The sequence below is a fragment of the Cervus elaphus genome, chromosome 6 (genome assembly GCF_910594005.1).
Source record: "Cervus elaphus chromosome 6, mCerEla1.1, whole genome shotgun sequence".
NCBI lineage: Eukaryota > Metazoa > Chordata > Mammalia > Artiodactyla > Cervidae > Cervus > Cervus elaphus.
In genome coordinates, this window is record NC_057820.1 from 29,242,016 (window position 1) to 29,265,436 (window position 23,421).

General features: G+C 38.2%; 1 protein-coding gene across 6 annotated transcripts in view; it reads right to left on the reverse strand.

Moving 5' to 3' along the window:
• The window catches only part of SLC4A4 (solute carrier family 4 member 4), a 351,570-nt gene that overhangs the window by 133,022 nt on the left and 195,127 nt on the right, over positions 1 to 23,421 (reverse strand). For all 6 annotated transcript variants that reach the window (XM_043906523.1, XM_043906522.1, XM_043906525.1 and 3 more), the window contains exon 7: positions 13,323 to 13,399. In XM_043906523.1, coding sequence (XP_043762458.1) covers positions 13,323 to 13,399 — 77 coding nt within the window. The remainder of the gene's footprint in view (positions 1 to 13,322; positions 13,400 to 23,421) is intronic.

The following is a 23,421-nucleotide window of genomic DNA, read 5'->3' on the forward strand; positions in this document are numbered from 1 at the left end:
CAACACCTCTAGGATTACATAAAACCCAAGATTTTCTACTGCATTTCTTACTAACCCAGAAAACTCTAAAAGGGCTCTAAGTCTTCCATTCCTTTGATTTACATCCTTTTCTTCTATCTTTTCCACACTGAAATATTACAATTTGTGATTTAGATCAAGAAGGCACAGCTAAAATGAAGACAACATAGTCTATAGTGTAGTTCAGACTATCACGGCACAGGTTAAGAAATATACAAGCACAGAACCACATAGCCCCTAGTGTAATATCAGAGAAGAGAGAATCTTCTAAAAGCCTTTTATTTTCATTTATTCTTGATTTTTATTTTAATAAAACATGCATGCTGTGCTACTTTCGCACATCTCTGAAAAATGAAACACTATAGAAAATTTTTTAAACTGAAAACCAAAATGTGACATGAGTCAAGGTCTTTCAGAAGAACTGATTACACTCCATTCCCTCAGCAGGACTTCAATCAGGGGCTTCCACAAAGACAGGTGGTAATAAGCACAACATTGCCATCATGCCCCAAAATCTCTTTATGACACATATTTACAGACGTTTTCACGATGTCCTGATGAAAAGAGCTACTCCTAGAGAATTCCACACTTTGAAAAAGAGCTTCATCACCATTTTAAGTAGTAGTGACAATTGCTATTTTTCTAAACAAAGTCTTCCTCCAGAGTGAGTGCCTGGGGATATCATCTTAGAGATGATCATTCAACAGGCAAAGAATTATGCAACCAGCTTTTCTTCATACAAAACTTCAATGCAGAGGCTACTCACTGAAATTTCTGAAATTACTTTGCTTATTTTGCATTGTCATAAACAAGCTGCTACAGAAACAGACTTTATCCATTAAGTGTCATGTGAGAGACAGTAATGCAGCCAAAGGCACTATAAGAAGAGAAACTTCTTTCACCTCTGAACACACATCTTTCTGAAAATGTGTCACCCTGATACATAGTTGTATTTCAACTTGACTTGTTCTTCTTAAATTTTAATGATATACTTGGATCTTACCATAATGCACTCCTGGACTCAAAATTATAATAAAAAATTTAAACTGAAACAGTTATAACAATGTAGAGAGTAGAAATATACAACAGACTATTACTCAGCCATAAAAAGAATGAAATAATGTCATCTCTGGTAACATGGATGAATCTAGAGGTTATCATACTAAGTGAAGTCAAAGAAAGACAAATAGGGTATCACTTACACATGGGATCTAAAAACATGACACAAATTAACTTATTTACAAAACAGAAACAGACTCACAGACATGGAAAACAAACATATGTTTACCAAAGGAGGAATGGGGGGAGAGGGATAAATTAAGAGTCTGGCATTGACAGATATTGAATATAAAACATTAAACAACAAGGACCCCTGTATACTACAGGGAACTATATTCAATATCTTGTAAAAAAACACTAATGTATAAAACTAGTAAATTCTATAATAAATCACAATCAATGATAAATCCTTCCTAAGTCTGATATGCTTCACCCCTACCTAATTTCACACTATTTCATATCATGCAAAATAAAGGAACTCATGTCTAAAAGTAGAGTGTTGGACAGTCCACAATTTGAAATGGTCTCCGCCTGGGAAACCTTGGCAATACCACGTCATCTTGCAATGGAACATCTTTCTGTGCTTGACAGTTGACTTTTCCAATATGTCCTCATGATAAACTGTATTTTGTTTTAAATAAAGGAAAGAAAAATATTTGGTGTTTTCTGTAAGCTATGTCAATCAGCCAGGTAATTATGTTCACTGAGCTTTCAATTATGAGAAAAAAAATGTATAAATGAATTTTAACAAATTAAAGAGCAAACTATATTTGAAATGTTACCATTTATATGATTGTTCTAGCTGAAAAAAATTTTAATGTATGACACAGGCAAGGATGTTCATTTCAAGCAACTGATTAACCTAATGAAATACTCTGTCAATGCTCATGATAAGAAATACTAATTTTCAAAGCTGCCAGAATGAAAATATAAAACCTTAACAATACTTTCAGAAATCATCTTTCTCTGAGAAACTCTGAGTCACAGTGATTTTCTCAGCCTTTAAAAAAAAAAAAAAGATTTTTTGAGAAAAAGAATGACTAGAACCTGATTCTCCCCCAATTAGCCATCATCATGACATCAACAATTTCCATGACTCCTGCCTCTCCCTCCACCCCAAACTCTCTGCCTTTCCACTCCCACCCCATAAATAACATTAGATATTCATATTAAAAAAAAAACAATAACAAACAAGTGAGTCCCTGTGAAGTAACAAACAGTAAGTGCTTAATGGTATTAGAATTTGAGAAAGTGAACGTGAAAGTTGCTCAGTCGTGTCCGACTCTTTGTGACCCCATGGACTGCACACTCCATGGAATTCTCCAGGCCAGAATACTGGAGTGGGTAGCCTTTCTCTTCTCCAGGGCATCTTCCCAACCCAGGGATCGAACCCAGGTCTCCCTGAGACAGGTATAATTAACATGAGTCAGAAAACGCAAAGATGCATATAAGGAAAAAGTGGCACTTGACTTAGATCCTGGAGGAAAGATAGAACTGGGAAAAGACACATGTGGGTCCAACAGAAATGTGTGTGCCGTACCACTATCCATGGAAGGCGAATCAGACACGTTTCATGGGTGTGCAGGTGGAGCAGTGGAGTGAGGAAGCTAAGAACATGAAACCCCCAAAAGCCAGATTAGCAACGTAAATCTGAGAAGTGAGGGATGACATCTAAAGTGAAACTGACCTCCCTCCTAACCAACCTTCCTGTCAAACAAAACCAAAAATAAAAAGGAGTATGTGTGTGTATGTGCTAAGTCGCTCAGTCATGTTCAGCTCTTTGTGACCCCCATGGGCTGTAGCCCGCCAGGCTCCTCTGTCCATGGAATTCTGTAGGCAAGAGTACTGGAGAAGGTAGCCATTCACTTCTCTGGGGGATCTTCCTGATCCAGAGATTGAACCCAGATCTCCTGCATTGCAGGTGGATTCTTTACTGTCTGAGGCACCAGGAAAGCCCAGAAAGCAGTATAAATAATGAAAATGATGGACATAAATTAAAACTTATATAATATTTAAAGTATACTAAGCACATTCTTTTTCACATAACAACTCTGTGAAGAAGGCAGTTCAGACTGAATTATAAAACCTTATTATGAATCAGGAAACAGGTTTAGAGGAGTTAAGGTACAACATGTTTATTTAAGTCTTCAAACCTATCCCTATGATCAGCTTAAAAAAAGCTTATTACTGATCAGTTCAATAATAACTGCTTTTTCCTCTTTACCAGAAAAAAAAGTGAAGGCTACAGTGATATTTATCTATCAGACCTAATGACACAGAAGTGAACATATATCCATAAGAACAAATACAATACCAAATGGCCTGAAAGCTGAGAGACTGTAGGGTGTTTCTCAAAGCACAAGTAAAATTTTGTACATCAAATGAGTATCCAGCATGGTCTGTGGACAAGTCAACTGGTTAATTAATGTCATCTACTTTTGCTAATTCTACAGGTAAGTATAATTTTTTAAAATTTGCAAAAGGTTAACATTGAAACCGTGTTGTATTTCATCAAATCTGGGGGATTACTGCCATCATTCAAAGAATTTTGAAAGTCACATTATATTCCGATTGTTGGATAAACCAAGTCATTCACTTGTACCTGGTAAACTGCAGAAAGTTACATTCCAATGTATTTCTCACATTTTCTGCGTAACTCCTTCTCCAACGAAGAATGTTTTATTTGACTGAAACTCTTATCTTCTGTTATTTATGTTCTCTAAAATGAAAAGATGCCTCTAAAATATCTCGTTCCTCTTTGATGGACGGTTCTGGCCCACACAGTTATTTATCCTGCCTTTCCCTGAAATGCTTGCACTTCAGTATCAGCACCACATGCTTATTCGGTCTCTTCATCTAGATATAAACTCACATTCTGAAATCATATTTTATACTTTATTTTTATTCTATCAGCCCTCATTGACCTCCACCAACACCATTCAGGGAATGAGCATACAACAAACAGTTAATCCACAGAGTCTTTTAATCACTGTGGCAGCAGAAACATCCAATCACCATAAGACTCAGTAACTTTTTTTTAATTGTTGGTTTATTTAATAACAATTTCGGTGATTAGCCTATTCAGCACAATGCATGCCCCAAAGACAAACCTAAACTCATAAATTATCAATCAAACACCTGGGGCGTCGGATCTAAAAACGACCATAAGGCAAAGAAGCAGAATTCACTGTACTTGTTCAGAGCACAACCCCAGGGCCAGCGCTACCACTCAGATGCTACTTGACTTCAGAAAAAACTACTTAATGTCTTTGCACCTTAAATTTACCAACATATTAATATAAAACAGGGTTGATAATACCAACCAAAGCACTAGTATAAAAAAGTGCTGAATGTATGTTTGTCATTATTAATTACTCTTTAGAGAGGAACAGACTCATCACTTTCAGAGACAGCCCCCAAATGGTCAACAGTGCCACTAATACTGAAATTACAATGGTAACCTCTAAATTGACTTGATTACTTCTAGCCTCTTGTATGCATACACATAGAACACTGATAAGGCAGTAGTATCGACTGGGAGTGATTAACAACTGCCCTTCAGATTGTAGAAAGAATTACTGCTACCATTTTAACATGGCAGCAGAGAAAACTGAAGTATGGTAGTTTCCATTTCAGATCAATACGAGGGGGTGAAACCAGAGCATTGGTGGTAACACCCAGAGATAGAAAGCTCTGCTGGCAACTGATAAGGTCATGAGATTCTATGGAGGTGAAAAAATCAACTACCACTGACCACTCAGACAAGTGAGCCGGAAACAGTGGGAATCCCTTCTCTTTGTGAAGAAGAGCAAGAAACACTTCCTCCCATGGCTTGACCTCCCTACAGAGGTCACTACAGGTCTACGCTACAGAGATTCCCTGTTGCAAGGGAAGTCAGGAAACAGCAAAATCTGCAAATACCTCCCAACATGTAATGAATGGTCTGCTGATCTTTTCATCAGTTATCCTAGATGACAACACTCCTCATAAAGGCATAAACTTTTCATTTAACTCGCTGTACACTATGTATGTAAGTTCACTTAGAATTCTCTTGAGGGTGGAGGACTGGAGAGGAAAGAGATGCAGAGCCAAGCTGCGAATATGCTGGATAGGGCTTCAGAAAGAATACTTGTTCAACCCTTCTTGCAAGTTTCCTTTTTGTTCCAAATGCTGACCACCAAGAAGGGCTCTTAAGAGGAAGCCATTTTTGGTTGCCAAGGAAATTCTCACAAAGTCACAGGGTGTCTCTCAGAGCTGAGAATAGCTTCTCCTTAAGGAGAAGCAATCAGAAACACAGGCAGCCAAGTCTACAACCACTGTATTTCTCACCTCTTTACCTCAAAATATCAGGCAGATTAGCCAGATCAGAGATCCAATTAGACCAGGAAAATAAACCCAGTTTTAGCCTTGATATTTTCAGCTTCTGCAAAAAAAGTTCCCAAAGTGAACTAGGAGGCAGATGCTAGTAACTGGGATCCTTTTCACTTGAATTCAGTCGCTAAGCTTTTAGTGGAGTGAATCACAAAGGAGAAACTCAAATCTGACTGGCAAACAGTATCCCAGCAGTGAGGAAGATTTATTCAAGTGTTTAAAAGACCTAGGACAAAACTGACATAATCTTTTGGGAAGGTAATTGGCAATACAAGGTGATCCAGCAATTCCACTTACAAAAATTTCTCCTTCAGAAGTACTCATGAAAGAATGCAAAAAAAAAGAAAAAAAAAAAAAAACCTCAGTTACAATGAGGACATTTCTTAAAGGCCTGCTTGTAATTGCAAAGAAATAAGTAAATATCTATCAATAGATCATTTACATGAAACATGATTCATGTGTACTATGTAGCCTTTAAGGCAAACAAGGTAGATGTCTGTGGTATTGTTAGGTTTCTAAAAAATCCAGTTCCAGAACAATATGATCTCATTTGTAATTTATATAAGTAAGCATATACATTTTTATGCCTAGAAAAAGTCTAGAAGACTATATCAACCTGCTAATACTGGTTATTTTGAGGGTGAGAATTTGTGAACTTTCATTTTCTATTTTATTCATTTTTGTTCTGCTTGAATTTTTATAGCAATTTTGTATAACTATGAATCAGAAAAAAACTAAAGTTTAAAAAACACTAGGTAAAAAATGTTACTACAGCAGGTAAAGAATAAGTCAATGTTTATAGTTACACTTATTATAAAGGTTTTTTAAACATGCCCTTAGGGTATTTACCAAAAGGGGCTGTTGCTTTCTGGTTTTCCACTTCCAAGGGGGGAAAGGGGTGTTTTTTGTTTTTTGGGGTTTTTTTTAATGATGTTCTGATCAGAGGTAGGTAATATGTGACATGAGAGCAGACATCCATCAAAGATAATTGTTGATCACATTCCACTACTCTCTGCAATCTATTCTAAGTATATTCTTTGCATTGGGATACAGCAAACTGCTACATACTGAAAAGAGAAAAAAAGTGACATCAAATAAAAAGCATGCCAGATAACCATTTAAAGCATATAAACCCAGCAATGCCATTTGTTAAATGGTGAACACGGGATCGGCCTGTGGTGCTCCTGCAGTTCTGAGATTCTTTCGTGGGTACCTGTGGCTCAGACAGTAAAGAATCTGCCTGCAATGCAGGAGACCCTTGACCGGGGAGGGTCAGGAAGAGCCCCTGGAGAAGGAAATGGCTATCCACTCCAATATTCTTGCCTGGAGAATCCCATGGACAGAAGAGCCTGGCAGGCTACAGTCAGTACATAGGGTCCCAAAGAGTCACAAACAGTCAAACTGCGTGACTAACACTCACTCACTTCACAGGAACAGATGAGATCAAGGCTTAGGAACCCCTTAGGCAGCTCTGTCCTTCATCCACACGTCCTGATGCCTCTTTCAGAACAGTAAGGAGTAAGTTGCTTATCACCATTAAATTCTTAGAGAGACCTCTGGTGAAGGTCTCATGAGCCATGCGTTTTACCAGGCAACATCAAAAAAAGCACGTAAACAGATACAATCATTCATAAGCTCAGTCTCACTACTCCTGGTGGCCTATGTTCACTTCTAGTGCATTAAAACATTTTAATTTTTATTAATAGTAACTAATAGTTAAATCTATTAATAGTGCATGGAAAATATGCTAACTAGAAAACTCACTTTCTCCCTTATAATACTTTCATGGTACAGAAGAACTTGCTTTGTCGATAGGAATAAGGTCTTGACACCTATATGGCAAACCCCTTAAGAAACTGGCTCCTGTCTGTTGAGCTGTTTACTGCACTGTGGTGTTCATCCAGTGTTTAATTATAGGAACAACACCAGATGATCCAGAACATTAGCAGATTCTTCCATCCCATCACACACTATTCTCAGTCATCTTTTTTCAGAGTAAATCAGAACACACCACTCTCTAGGTGAAATTCCTACAATAGTGTCTCTTGGTACTTAGAATACAAGTAAAAGGTCTCCTGTGGCCTCATCTACCTCGACATACCTGCTTCCTCTGCTCCAGTCACTCTGGAATTTTTCTTCTTCCTCTGTCTTAAATACATCACTCTCATTCCTGCCTCAAGGCTTTCCTCTTTGTCCAGAACTTCTCTTCTCTGGGTAACCCTCCTACTTAACCCAGCTTTGCTGTACCTCTCCACATTATCCTACTATATTTTCTAGATAACACTTAGCATTGCATAACATTATCCTACTTGTTTATTTACTTATCTTTGTTATTTATTGTCTATCTGTCCCCTGAAGCACAGAAGTTCCACGTGTCAAAAGATCTGTCTGTCTCATTTACCTCTGGAACCCTACCACCAAGAACATTTGCTAGCATAGAATATACTCTTTACATGGATCAGTGAGTTCAGCAGCCTACAATTATGGGGTGATTAAGAAGTTCAAATTTGCTGCAGCTGGCTTTAAATTTTACACGGTTCTAAATTGTACAAAAGATTTCTTCTTTTCTCCCCTGAAAACCCAACATAGAGCTTAGATTACCTGAGACAAGTTTATCTACTTCACTTTCAAGCTGACACAAAAATTTTAAACGAAGGCTAGCGTTCTGATCTAGATAAATGGCTTTCACAGGAAACACAGCAGTATGAAAATGGGGAAATTTAACTGTCAGTTTCAATTGGGACACAGGTTCTTAAAATCAGTATGACTATCTGTGCTTCTCAAACTCTACTAATAACAATTACTTGTTAATTCTTTCAGAATATGGGAGAGAACATAAGGCGGGAGGAGGAGGCTACAGAAGGTTAAACTGCTTGCAGAGAAGGAAAAGAGAATGACAAACATCAGTTTTGATAATTATCTCAGTGACAAGCTAAACCCCCGGGAAAGGGGCTCCAAAGATAACCGCTGCCGTGGTGATGCCAGTTCTCATCAAGGGCTCCTGGTCAAAGGGAACTTGCAGCCACAGAGACCCTCTCTGCAGTTACTATCACCACAGTAACTAAGCACCATCTAATGACTGTAACCACCTCCTCACAACATGCCTTTCTTCTCGGGTTTTCACAGATGTGATTCCATCTGGAGCTTTCCCAGCAGTGTCTCACTGGTCCCTGGACACATGCAAAAGACAGTATCATAACGTGAGCAAATACAAGCCTTTCCCCACCGCTGTGCCTTCTCTGAGGAGCAGAGCAAGACCACCCAGTGCTCCGTGTGAAACAGAGGGTTTTCTGGCTGAGCGGTGAAAAAGGAAAAGCAGGTGCTATGGTACTTTTCCATCACTATGAAAATGAAATAGCTATGAATGCTAAGGGAAGCTGTATGTGAGCCTCAGGATGGAAATCAAAATGATGAAAGCATCATCTCAGCTGAATTTAGATGAAAGTGAAAGTGTCAGTCGCTCAGTCGTGTCAGACCCTTTGAGACACCGTGAACTGCAGCCTGCCAGGCTCCTCTGTCCATGGAATTCTCCAGGCAAGAAAACCAGAGTGGGTAGCCATTCCCTTCTCCAGGGGATCTTCCTGACCCCAGGATTAAACCCAGGTCTCCTGCATTGCAGGTGGATTCTTAACCATCTGAGCCACCAGGGTGACTTGCTCCTGTATTTCACATGTGTAAGAAAAGGATTAGGGGGTTGTCCAATCACAAAATGTATCTTTCTAGATTCCATTTTAAGACAGTCATGGCTGAGCAGTTTCAAAGTTCTACATGGTTTACTGATTTCATCCTCTTATTCCCTGACAAAAAAATTTTAATTCAGGTCTATCTCTACAAAGACCAGGATTTCAAAAATAGAGATCACAAAGTATATTAAGGGTAATAGTATACTTAAAGATAATGCAAAAAATGATTACAGTACACTTTAGAAATTAACGTTAGGCCCAGTTCCACCAGGAAACCCATGGATAAGCTCTCGGGTAAGCTGGCTAAATAACCAGTATCAAGGAAGTGGTGACTAGTTAAGAAAGTTACAAGGATATGTGTGCAGAAGTGTCTCTCTAAGCATCTGCAAGAAATTTATCTACTGCTTTCACTGCAATCTACAGACTGTGATTTCACTTAATATTTATGTGATTGTGAGATGTTATTGCATTACTGATAAACATGAAAAAAAAAAAAAGCCCTTTTAAAACAGTCATCGTAGAGAGACTTCACTGGCAATCCAGTGGTTAAGATTCTGCACTTCCACTTCAGGGGTACAGGTTTGATCTATGGTTGAGGAGCTAAGACCCCACATGCCTCACAGTCAAAATGCCAAAACATAAAAAAACAGAAGCAATAGTGTAACAAATTCAATAAGCACTTAAAAAAAGAAAAGATCCACACCCCCCCCAAAAAATCTAAAAAACACAAAGTAAATAAAAAATAAAAATAAATTTAAAAGTTATTGTACCACTGAGCACAGTATTTTGTCCAGAGAGTTAAAGCTACAAGGTAAAATAGTAAGAAGGAATTTTCTTATCCTCACAGATGAGTCCATACTCACATGAAAATTATAACTAACCCATTGCATTTGATAAGCACCTGCAGAAGTTTTAAATTTTTTTTTCAAGAACAGAAAAGAAATAAAAGGTAATAGAAAAACAAATCAGTCTAAGGTAATTGGGGAAGATAACTGGATAATGAAGAAAAAAATCCTCCATGGCAACAAAATAGAGATTATTTATGTACATTTACAAGTCAATGAGCTCCAGATGTATTTTTTAAAAATCTACTTCTCCCCAGGTATTTTCTTTTTTTTGCCTAATAAATATAAAATCCAAGTTGGAATACTGTTGAAGTGTTGCATCATCTAAATTTTGGCGATGCTCTTTCTTCTGCTGTTAACTATTGTAAGCTATTTCTCAAGCAGCCGCTACTGAAATCGTTAAGTACTAGGCTTGGTAGAGCCAAAGAGAAAAAGTGCAATCCACAGATCTGCTTCTTCTGTTTTCCCAAAACAGAATCTCATAAAAAATATGCCCTCAAATTTTGTCACTATGTAGCTGTCAGAAAGAGAAATTCTGCTTCTCTTTGTACCTCTGAACATTAAACCCATTCCTTGTGCTACTGGGAAGTTATATAGCTCCAGGAAGCTGCGAGGCACCATCGCAACTGTTCAGATTGTATCCAGGCAGAATAATCAATCCATCAGAAAACTTCAGTTCCAGTTGGATGGAAGTTTTTTGGGCCAACTTGGAAAAGCATACCGAACAAGTTTGACTTCACTGCCAAGATCATTTCCAGGACATTGGCTAATTAATTATAAAAGCTTTTTCAAAACAAATTTGAGCCTGGCAACCTTTTTTCCTACCCAAACAGAGAAAAAACAGGCTAAAAAATAAAAAGCCCAAATTTATTGCAGGGTTTTGTGTGTGTGTGCCAGGGTTTCATCTTCTTAGCAAGCCTATTTTCTTCTCACCAGAAAATGATCCAGGAGCTTTTGTATTTGAAGTTAATAAGACTGTAGGTATATAAGCTGGAAATATTAGTTTGCATTTGTACTCTACTTTTGATTATAGAGGAGATCGTGGGTCAGTTACAAAGCGCCTCTTCAAACTCGTTGGTGGGAAGCAAAGATGAAGTTTCTTTCTCTTTGAGGGGATGAAGGGTTCGTTGGATGAACAATGGCTATTGTATTAGATAAATGAAGATGGACAGTTGTTCTTTTAAATGATATACTCATCAGCTGCATTTTCTAGCTTTGAAAACAAAAAGAACAAAATTCCTGAATTAAATCTTCCTGGTTTCAATATCATATGAACCTTGACAAATAGGAGACACTGGAGATAGGCATCAGAGATTCTGGTTTTAAGGATGACACAGGCTTAATTTAGTTAAATCAACACCCCAAATCATAAAGTTCCAAACTATTTCTTCTAACACAGGAATCAAAATCTTATGTAATACATATCTTAAACCATCAAATTTCTTTTGTATATGCTCAGATATGAAGACAACCAAGAAGGTAAGAAATTTCTCTCAACATTTACCAGCAGCTATTGATAAATGCCTGACAAGAGAAGAACTGTCCCCAGTAAAAGAAGTCTTCCTGAGAAACTGCCAGATATTCCTAACTTCCTTATCCTGTATCAAGGCTCCAATAAATCTCATAATTAGAATGCTGCTTTGTCAATCTATGGAACCAAAATGTACAAACTAGTTTTGAGTAAAATTCTCAACAACTCCTAGTGGACTGAGTTTTCCCTTTCAGTACTGTTATGATCCTACCAATGCATTCAATATTTAGATGATCATCCTCCAAAGCATATCAAGAGGTAGGCCAGTGGTAGGGAGGAGTGCCATCCATATTAGCATTTAAGAGTAGGCGGCAACTTTAGAAGTCAAGAATTAATCTCAATGCTGGGGAAGGGGGTGCAGTAATTAAACCTAACCAAAGCAGAGTCTCTCTTCTGGGAAACACAGGTAAGTTAAAATGAGAAAGATTATACCAGATTTCAGAGAATCTTCAAAGGTGGCATATTCTGAACTTAACGTGATAGAAGCCAGTACAAGCTTTTGACCTGGGGGTAGAGGGGAAAGATAAGAACAATAATATGAAAAGTGTACTGAATTAGAAGAAAATGAGGACAGGGTTATTCCAAAGCTGGTTAGAAGGAGAATAAAGAATCCAAAAGTCACTTTACAAGAAAGAACATAACTTCACCTTTCCAGTATTTTTAAGAATTCACTAAGGTCTGAAAACCTCTGTCTAAAGAGGAGCACTGTTGTAAATAAGGCGTCACTGCCTTAGGAATATATAATTGAGATTTATTTATTTATTCAAGTAGAATTTTCAACCCATTAGCTCAAATAACTCATTTCATTCTTTAATGCAAAGTACAAAAGTGCTGAAGAATTGATGCCTTCCAACTGTGGTGCTGGCGAAGCCTGAGAGTCCCTTGGAAAGCAAGAAGATCAAACCAGTCAATCATAAAGGAAATCAGTCCTGAATTTTCATTGGAAGGACTGATGCTGAAGCTGAAGCTCCAATACTTTGGCCACCTGATGTGAAGAACTGACTCATTGGAAAAGACCCTGATGCTGGGAAAGACTGAAGGCAGGAGGAGAAGGAGATGACAGAGGATGAGATGGCTGGATGGCATCACCGACCCGATGGACATGAGTTTGAGCAAGCTCCGGGAGATGGTGAAGGACAGAGAAGCCTGGCGTGCTGCATGTAGTCCATGGAGTTGTAAAGAGTCGGACACGACTGAGTGACTGAACAACAACAAAGTACAAAATTATACCTAGTCACCATTTTTAACTTGTTCAAGTCCAGGTACTCACTCAACTAGGAAAATGATCCAGTTTCTATTATATTCTTTTCAAAAGAAAACAAATTGAGGTTCAAAACTTAATTGCTTTTCATTTCAAATAGGTTACTTACCATATATTTTAATAGGCAAATACACAGCTAACAAGACTATCATTACCTTTGCCTGAAGTATCCCCCCAAAGTTCACAACACACAGCATTCCCTAGCCCTTCACAGTTCAGCAGAGCACTTTTTTCATAGATTACCTTATGTAAGCACTACAACAAACCTGAGGTAAGAGTTATTACTACAATTTTAAAGCTGAGAGAACTATAGTTTCAATATTTATACTGCCCAAGTGAAGATCTCTGGACTAAGCTAACTCTTATTTTCTGGACTTCAAGTCCCTTCACAAACTGCTTCCCCTTCTTCCCAAGGAAGTGAGAAAAAAAAAAAAAGCCATCAACACATACTGGTTCATTTTAAGTTAGGAAACCACCATTTCTCATCTCTTCCCAGCATGTTCTAGATATACATTTAGTCTTACACTTTAAAGAAGCAAGAATTCCTGGCTTACCTGGTCCTTCTCTGGTTTATCGGAGATGTCATTCAGGCTGGAAGAAGTCAGATTCCTGTGGGTCATGGCTGGGCTACCTGTAAAAACAGAAGGGGCCCGTCATTAAAGACTTCTTGTCAAAAGCACAAAGCTTTTGGTTGTACACTTCATGAACGCTAGTAGATGACGATGGGAATGGTGATGGTGCTTGAGCTGTGTTAGGACTCTCCCGAAGAGTTTTCCAGAGTTGGAAAGTAAGGTGAGAGCACTAACATGGTTAAACAAAAAATATCTCAAGGACCTTGTTTAAGTCTTCTTTCTTGGCTTTATTTCAAGATAAATTCAGCTTTGAAAGAAAGGTGTAAAACTTATAAGCATAAAAATAAATTTACTCCTGGTTTTGGCTTGCCCTTTACACACATCCTAATCGATCTATTTCTTTGCCTATAGACGTGGACTCCTTCCTCATTTCAGCAAAGCTGGCCCCAGGACAAAAGGCCTGGACCTCCTCTCTGTCAGCCTCTGCAGTCCTTCCTAGGCGCCATCAACCCCCCAAACCATCTGTATTCCATTCTCTGGCTAACATTTTGATCAAGAATATTTCTCCTTAGTGGGCATCTGAGCCAGGACCCCTATACTTCTCCTCAGTGTTATCCCAGCTCCCCTTACTTCTTGCATTCCCATTTACCAGATTAAAATAAGCATATCCCATCTTCCTCCCTAATATGCCAAACTTCTCATTCAAGTCAAGGGACAGATTTTATCAGGAATACTCCATGGACAAGCTCCCCAGCAGTACAGCTGCTGTAGATAAAAATCCACTGGCAAATCAGCCAGTGACTTCAGATGCAATCACACGAGAACAGAGAAGGGGACATGTAGATGAGAGACCATTTTCAAATAGTCTGGTTAATCAACAAAATACTGAGCTTTCATTTTGCAGGTAAACTTGAAATTTCTCAGCTTACTAAGCAAAAGAATAACTTTTCAAAGGCAGGGTGTTTGACCCACCCCTGCAAGGTGCTGAGTAATGTGTTCCCCATTTAATCCTCCGCGATCTGACTCAGTCTGGTCTTCACACTAGGAGGACAAGGGTTGAAAAACAAGCACCCAAGTTCGAACACAACTTCACACTTGCTTCCATATAATTCTTCAGATCACAGACTTCCATTCCTTCAGGCCAAAACGTCAGCACAAAATTTTACCAAAGACTAAAATCTACTCCTAATAATTTAATGTCTATATAACAGCTGCTCTTTAAATAATATAATTGTCTTTAACTACTAGATCAATTTTCTTGAGCTGGCAAAACCAGAATTATTTTCCACTCTGCTGCATTTCATTGAGTAAGCATGGCCTAGATCTCTTAAACCCTTTACCTGGTAGGATGTTTTATTCTAGGAAAATTTAAGCATAGGGCATTTTTCAAAGGAAAGTAACATCTGAAAAACTGCTTTACGAGCACAATTAAAAGAATCTCTTTGAAAGCCACATTTTCTTCTCTGAACCGCATACAAGGTTTCTAGGGTCCATTCAATACAAAAGACACCAGGCACAAACACGAATGCCCCCAAATAATGCTGGGCTAGAAACTAACAGGAATTGATGAGTACATACAATTTTGTACTTTACATTAAAAAACAAAACCAGGTGTTTTTTTTACTAAATGGGTGAAGATTCTACCTACATAAGCAAAAAACAAAACAAAACAAAACTGAACTATGTATTCTTTTTTCCCCTGAACTTTAAACTTTTTATTTTGTATTGGGGTGTAGCCGATTAACAATGTTGTGGTAGTTTCAGGTGAACGGCAGAGGGACTCAACCATACATATACACATATCTATTCTCCCCCAAACCCCTCTCCCGTCCAGGCTGGCACATAACACTGGGCAATGTTCCATGTGCTATACAATAGGTCCTGTTGGTTATCCATTTTAAATATAGCAGTGTATACATGACCATCCCAAACCCCCTAACTATCCCTCCCTCCTCAGCAACCATAAGTTCCTTTCCTAAGTCTGTGAGTCCCTTTCTGCTTTTTGGGTAAGTTCATTTGTATCATTTCATTTTAGACTCCACATATAAGGGATGTCATATGATCTTTCTCCTTCTCTATCTGACTTAACTTACTTACTGAATTATATATTCTTAAAGCAATGAAGCCTTAGCAACCTAAGTTTAAAGCAGCTTATGTAAATAAATAGGTATACTGATTTCTAATTATTAAATCAACTGTATATAAGCATTAATACTGAAATGAATTTGAAAGCAATTTTTCACTAAGTAATTTAAATTTTCTAGGCAAAATTCTAAACTCATTGATTTACATCAGAAATTCTTCATAAATACTGCAATGGTACATTTCACCCAAACACTGTCCTAACTGCTGCAAAATCTGAAGCCAACAAGTAAGGTTTCCATTATAATGATAATCCTGACTGACATTACAACTTTTCCAAGAAAGTTCATATGCTGCCACATTTCTCTCATTTCTGAAAGATAGTTACAGGATAGCTCTCTGTATTTGTATTATATTGTGGGGTGGGGTGGGGGGGACATAAAAAAGGCACAGGACCAAGGAAGATGCAGGAACCAGATGGGGAAGAAGGGGCCACTGTTAGAAACAATTACATCCATTGTCCCTCCCAACTTTATCTGATTCTCATTAATAAAAGTAATATTAACAGCTTCACTGATGTTTAACTTTGTAATAGACTGAAAGAATTCAGAAGTCAACACTTCTAGGTAAACCTTAAGCAAGATGATCAGCATTCCTGCATCCTTTCCCACCTCCCTCCCCAGTAAACTCTCCACCTCTATCCTCCACAACACCCTGAACCAAAGACAAAGGCTTCCCAATGTTCCAACTCAGTAGTTCCCAAAGTATGGTCCCCAGACCAGCAGTAGCAGCATCACCTGAGCACGTATTAGAAATGCAAATTCTTCTGACTCACCCCAGACAAATTATATCAAACGCTGGGTATGGGGCCAAGCAAGGTGGGTTTTACCAAACCTTTGAAATGATTTTGAAGTAAGTGAAAGCTGGAGAACCACTTCTCTAAATAAACAAGTTTCTTAACCACAGAATGTGTCCTAGTTGGAACTGAACTGCATGAAACATACACAAATTGAAATAGCAAAAGAGGCAGATCTGATAACCTTGTCCTCTTCCAAGCCATTGCTCCAAACTGTCACATCTCAAGCAAATCATGGAGTTAGCTTCTTTGCCACATAAACACACACAAAAAGAACTGTACACAGCCTTTCCTCTAAATCTTCACCTACACAATCAGTAGGCTTCCCTGGTAGCTCAGCTGGGAAAGAATCTGCCTGCAAGGCAGGAGACCTGGGTTCAATCCCTGATTTGGGAAGATCTCACGGAGAAGGATCTCATGGAGGAAGATGAGAAGGCTGAATCACATCACCAATGCAAGGGGCATGAACTTGGGCAAACTTTGGGAGATGGTGAGGTACAGGGAGGCCTAGCATGCTGCAGTCCACAGGGTCGCAAAGAATCAGACATGACTGAAGTGACTTTAGCACGCACACATTCAATGAATAACTTTGTTATCAGAATTCACTACTGAATCAGCCTTTTCCAGAAACATATCACCCAAATTAAAGAAGGCAAGGACAAGAGATTACAAACCAGATTATACCTGGGAATCAGAAATTTCCATGTGGCACTTCAGCAAACCTGGGAAACTTACACAAAGAGTCCCTAACATTGTTCTAGTCAATAAGACACACTGTCTGGCTAAGTCAGTGTTTTCTAGAGTTTTGGCATATGATGTAAACTCAGTATACTGCAGTATTGAGTGAGTGGGGGTAGCGGAAGCAAATGTCACTGTGAATCAAAAAGGTGAAAGAGAAATGTACCCAAAAGTATGCTACTTCTTGTGCAGGTAAAGATTCATCGACTCAGAGCAGCAGAGGATGCAGTGGGTTGGATGGCATCACTGACTCAACAGACTTGAATTTGAGCCAACTCTGGGAGATAGTGGAGGACAGAGGAGCCTGGTGTGCTGCAATCCATGGGGTTGCAAAGAGTTGAACGCAACTTAGCAACTGAAACACCACCACCACTGGTAGGCCTTTTCTATCTAATACACAGGGCAAATGAATGTTTTATAACTGCTCCTGGTCTAAAGCAACTTTGTTTTTTCAAGTCTGACTTTTACAACAGAAAAAGAAGAACCCACCTTGAGTGAATAATCATAATGATTTCCGTATCATTGTATTTTGGCCATAAGAAAAAGAAAGCTTGGAGGAGCACATTTTCAAGCAGTTTCACACAATCGAAAACAATTTCATTTTCAAAGTACCCACTTGGCAGGTACATACTGTCTTCTATAAAAATTAATTACATTCTGTACTAAGTTTGAAAATCATTGTTATTCTTTAGCACACATGTAGCAATTCATAAAGTCCTTTGCAATTGTATCTGTTAGATACTATAAAAAGAGGTAGGAGAATGTACAGCATAGAAAAATGATGATACTTATATGTATACATGTTAAGTAAAAATGTAAATGTGTATGTGATGCAATGACACATAAACTGACCTCCCCATCTCATACCCTCAAAATGAGCCTATAGTATATATTCTATGTACACCTCACTGACTTACTGATACTTTTTCCCCCTTTGTTGACATAAAAAATCCACTAGAAGATGTGTATATCTAAGATTAAGAGTCAACTAATCTTTCTGAGCACTAAGTACTTTAATTTACATTACCTTACTTAATCCTCAGATAAACACTCTGAGATCAGTATCATTATTACCACTTACACATACACAAAATGAACTTCAAGTTCATGATCACACAACAAGTATCAATTTAAATCCAGATCTCTTAATAACAATCTAGGGACATGGGGGGTGGGATTGGTCTCTCTATGTTATTTACATAAATAAACATACAAACGTCATCATTTCTAATGAAGAGAAAATATAATGTACAACCACAAAAGATATATCCTATTTCCATGGCAATTATGTGCAATATAAAATCACCAAGGAGGTTTAAGTCAAAAATGTTCTTGGTTTCCAATTTAGCTTCTCCCAAAGATGGAGATTGCATTTCTTTACTTTTTCATTTTCATAAAGTAAAGGAGAAAAATATTCAGCTCAGCTACTCTGCTTGCCACAGTGATTAGCCCAAAACCACAGCTCTGTGAAAAAAGGAGAAAGGATACTAAAAGCAACAGCAAAATAATTGTAAAAGCGGTAGTGCTACACACTTCTGAATGTCCTAATTCACAGTCCTAGCCAAGTGTTTGTAAGATTCCACAGTGAACATACAGTCAATGCTCCACTATTTCCATACTGGTTTTCCACCTTTCAAGAAATTGCAATTTCTTCCCATTTCAACCACTAAGAATAGGAATATAACAGGACAGGGATAATAAATCTGTTGGGATATAACAAGTTGGACTGAGAAAGTCATTCCAGAAGGAATGGCTGAGATAAGCTTGGATTTTGTCAGATCAGTTTCCTAGTCCTCCATGGCAACAGACCGCCAAGAGCTGTCCCCACCAAAAGTGATTTTAAGAAAAGCATGTCATCAAGACCTCCAACCCATTCTCAGTGCCCACCTCCAAATAAAATGCAGAAATATTTAAAATATAAATATGAGGCTAAAGAAAGTTTAAAATTTTATCAGTAAGAGCTCTTTGAAAGAATCTCATAACTAATAGAAAATCAGTTTGGATACTTTTGCTTGTACAATTTTTAATCATTTTGTTTTATTTAGAGGATTTCTGTTGTTTGCTGATGATTTAATATCACGTAAACTCCAAGAACGGAAAGCCAAGGCCTTTGGTTTGTCTTGTTCACAGCTACAGTCCCAGAGCTTGGCACCGGTGGCAATTAATAAATATTTGTGAATGAATGAATAACAGCAACTGGGTATCACTTTACTTCCATTTGGAGTTACTACTATAAACACTACTATTCAAAGTCTATTTCCTATGGCGGGAGATGCGATGTGCAGACTCCAAGAAACTTCAGACTTGGAAAGCCTTAGAGTAAATAAGGAAGAAGTTTGTAGCTGGCCCAGAACTAACGGAATGGAAACACACTGCCAAACTGGCTAGACGCCTGTCAGTCAGCAGCAGAAAGAGAGGTAAGAAACGACAAAAGTGAGAAAGGGAACCTGTGTGCAGGAAGAATCAGGTAAGAACGAGAGGAGACACAAGCGAGGGCGTCCCTGAGAGGAAAGGACAGCCTTGGGTAGAGAAAAGTCTGGGGACCAGAGATAAAGAATGTGCTTAGTTTGGAAAGTCAAAGCAAATCTGGAGAAAGGAAGAAGACATCAATAGATCCAGATAACTATGGAAGTATGTGAGTCAAGTTCTAGCCAAAAGCTGAAATCATCCCTAATGTGTGGGGCAAGGATAATGGGATAATGGAGAAGACATCCTTACAGAGAGAAATGGAAGAAAGCAGAGGCCAAGGCAGTGCAACCACAAAGACTATTCTCTATTTTAAAGACCATTCTCTATCTTTTTGAGATCTCCGCTGTCCACATGCCCCTTGATAATCTACCCACCCTCAACTTCTTTGACCCTATTTTCTGTGTTTTTGAATTTTTTGAACTACTCTGTTGGCTTTTCCCAAGATTCAGTGTTAGGGCTTCAATATCTCAATGTTGAATACACAGCCTTCATTTCTTCTAAGTCTTTTAAAATTTCAACCAGCAAAAGCAAAATGCTCTCACTAGAGTGATTCCCGTTCCCATTCCAATAATATTGCACTGGATATTTAATTTTTATTATGATCTAAAATAAAAATAAAACATTTATTATGATCTAAAATAGCTTCCCTGGTGGCACAGAAGGTAAAGAGTCCGCCTGCAGTGCAGGAGACCTGGGTTTGATCTCTGGATCGGGAAGATCTCCTGAAGAAGGAAATGGCAACCCGCTCCAGTATTCTTGCCTGAAAAATCCCATGGACAGAGGAGCCTGGCAGGCTACAGTCCATGAGTTCGCAAAGAGCCAGACACGACTGAGAAACTTCACTTTATGATCTAAAATAGGTAATTAAAAATTTTAAAGGCATTTTCATTCTCTTTCTGCACACACACAACACACACGTGACATCTGAAAAAGCTCTAATCAGTTGCGGAAACATTCAGAAACAAACAAGAACTAAAAAACTTACTAAAATAGGAAAGTCCTCATAAAGGACTTTAGGGCATCTGTGGTCCCTGTGATTACATATAGTATTTGTAATTCTTTGTGTCATCAGCACACGTGCGCATGCACACACACAAACATAAAACTATGAGCCAGAAGTTACCCTGTACAAAGAATATAGGTGGAAGTATAGAAAATAATTTGTTACCTTATCTCATGAAAGTAGAAAAAGAAAAGAACAGTGATGTCAGCAAGACTATGCCACTTAGTAATAGGGTAAGTTAGAAAGATTGATGGAACATTAAGAAATAAGGAAAGGAACATCTCACTGTCTTCATGACCCAAAGTGATTTTACTAAACACTCTCTCATCAGGTTGAGAAACTGCAATAGGTCCCCATAGCCACAGTATCCCAAGCACATGTAACAGTGTCGGGTTTCCTAATGTGGACTCTCTTATATCTATATGTTGATACTGGATCCAAGACATAGAAAAAATTTCACTAATTAATGGAGAAGTTCTCTGAATTGATGAAGTATCTAAATTGAAAACAATTAAGAAAGCTACCAATTCAACTTAGTATGTGACTTGGTAAATGAGTTTATCCTTCTCCCTTCCTAGATACTTTTAAAATAACAGATTAAAAATATTAAAAACAAAAAATTATAAAACCACATCAATTAAAAAAACTAATAGACAACCAACAGAGACAAGAGACTTCAAAAATTTTCTAGAAGCAAAGGAATAGGTAAGTGTATTCGAACCTGAGAGAGGATCAAGAGGGAGGGAATGAAAAAAAAGAGTATTAAAACTTGATACTATTTGTGCTACATAGAAACTGCAGTGTGAAATATGTGCAGAAAGTCATGGAGTCAAAAAAGAGATCTTCCATGAAAAACACTGAAGAAGGTCCACACTGGAAGAGGCCAAGTACAATGGAGGCCCAAGTAAGATGCAAACAGAAAGGGATAAGTTCCTGGAAAGTCACTGCACCAAAGTCTGCTTCCATCCCAGTGGGTGCACACCCAGCAGCTGAGGCATTTACACCACAGGGTTCATTGCTGAAGTGGGATTTAGAAAAGACCAGAGAATCAGAGCAGGAGTTTGTACCTCATAGCAAAATGTTCTGAATTCTAGAATTCAGGGTGACAGGATGACATTTCCTACTCACTCTAAAACAAATCCTCTTTCAGTTCAGTTCAGTTGCTCAGTCGTCTCTGACTATGCTACCCCATAGACTACAGCACACCAGGCCTCCCTGTCCTTCACCATTTCCCGGAGCTTGCTCAAACTCATGTCCATCGAGTCGGTGATGCCATCCAACCATTTCATACTCTGTCATCCCCTTCTCCTCATGCCTTCAATCTTTCCCAGCATCAGGGTCTTTTCTAATGAGTCAGTTCTTTGTATCAGCTGGCCAAAGTATCAGAGCTTCAGCTTCGGCATCAGTCCTTCCATCAGTATTCAGGACTGATTTCCTTTAGGATTGATTTACCTGAATACAAATCCTTTTACTTGAATAAAAATGAACAATTGAGAGTTATCAGATATATGAGAGGAAGCCCAAGACTAAACACACACACACACACAACCAAAACACAACTTCATTAAAAGAATTATAATTTAGAAAACGTAAATAAAGATTCTTACTAGTTTGCAAGAGATTTGAGAAGATACTGTATCCATAAAGTGTGGACAGAATGCTATAAAAAATAGAAAAGGAAAATGCTGTACAGTTCTAATAATTTTCAAGACTACATGTGATAGTAATAAATGTATATGGGCTTCCCAGGTGGCACAGTGGTAAAGAATCCCCCTACCAATGCAGGAGATGCAGAGATGTGGGTTCGACCCCTGGGTCAGGAAGATCTGCTGGAGAGGGAAATGGAAACCCACTCCAGTATCCTTACCTGGAAAATTCCATGGACAGAGGAGCCTGGCGGACTACAGTCCATGAGGTGGCAAAGCTTCAGACATGACTGAGTGACTAAGCACACATTATATGTACATATATACAGGTTAGAAAAATAAAATCAAGCAAATCTTCTAAAAAAGTAATGGTCAAGAGGGCAAAGGTCCAGAAAATATGAGAGTACAGAGTATCAATCCATGAAGGCCAATTAGAAAGACTATTAAAAGTCCTACTAAGCTGGAACAAGGAAAATGAAAAAGAGAATGCTGTTACAGAGAATATCCTACAGCTAAATTAAGGACACATTTCTTCAATCACAAAGGTCCCTAGAGAAAGTAAACAAAACAAACCACATACACACAATCCAGCACTGTATGTAAATAAATCATTAGAAAACTTCACAACACTCAGAGTGAAGAGAATACCCTAAAATTTTCTATCTAGAGAGAAAAGCAATAAGAACTGCACTTCGGAATTCTCTTAAGCAACACAAAAACAGAAGAAGAGAATGAAGCTATGCTTTCAGAGTTCTGGAAGAAATATTATTTTCAACCTTCAACTGTATACTCATCTAAACTAACAATCAAGTGTGAAAAAACAATAAGGAAACTTTCGATCAGAAAAAAAAAAAAAAGAAAGAAAACCAAACAAAATGTCAACCTTTATATGCCCTTTCATACAAAGTTACCTGAAATGTGATTTGGCAAAATGAAAAAATAAAGAAAAAGAGATGGATGGTCTCCAATTCAGGAGAGGAATGAGAGTAAATGCTAGAACAGAATCTGGGCAGCACGTGTTGGGGTAGCAGTATCTTAAGACACAGGAAAACAGAGTAGGGAAGAGGGGAGACAGCAAGGAGGGGGAGACCAGCGAGAAGAAAGCAGTCATAGGGTTTATCCGTGCCCTTCAGATATTGAAAGAGCTTGGGGATACAATAACAATATCAATCTGAAAATATACAATTTAAATATACAATAAATATACAATTTAAAACTACAGGTTAAAAAAAAACTGTACAAGAAAGAAGATGTAATTATAAACTATGTCATAGCTTTAAACTATAT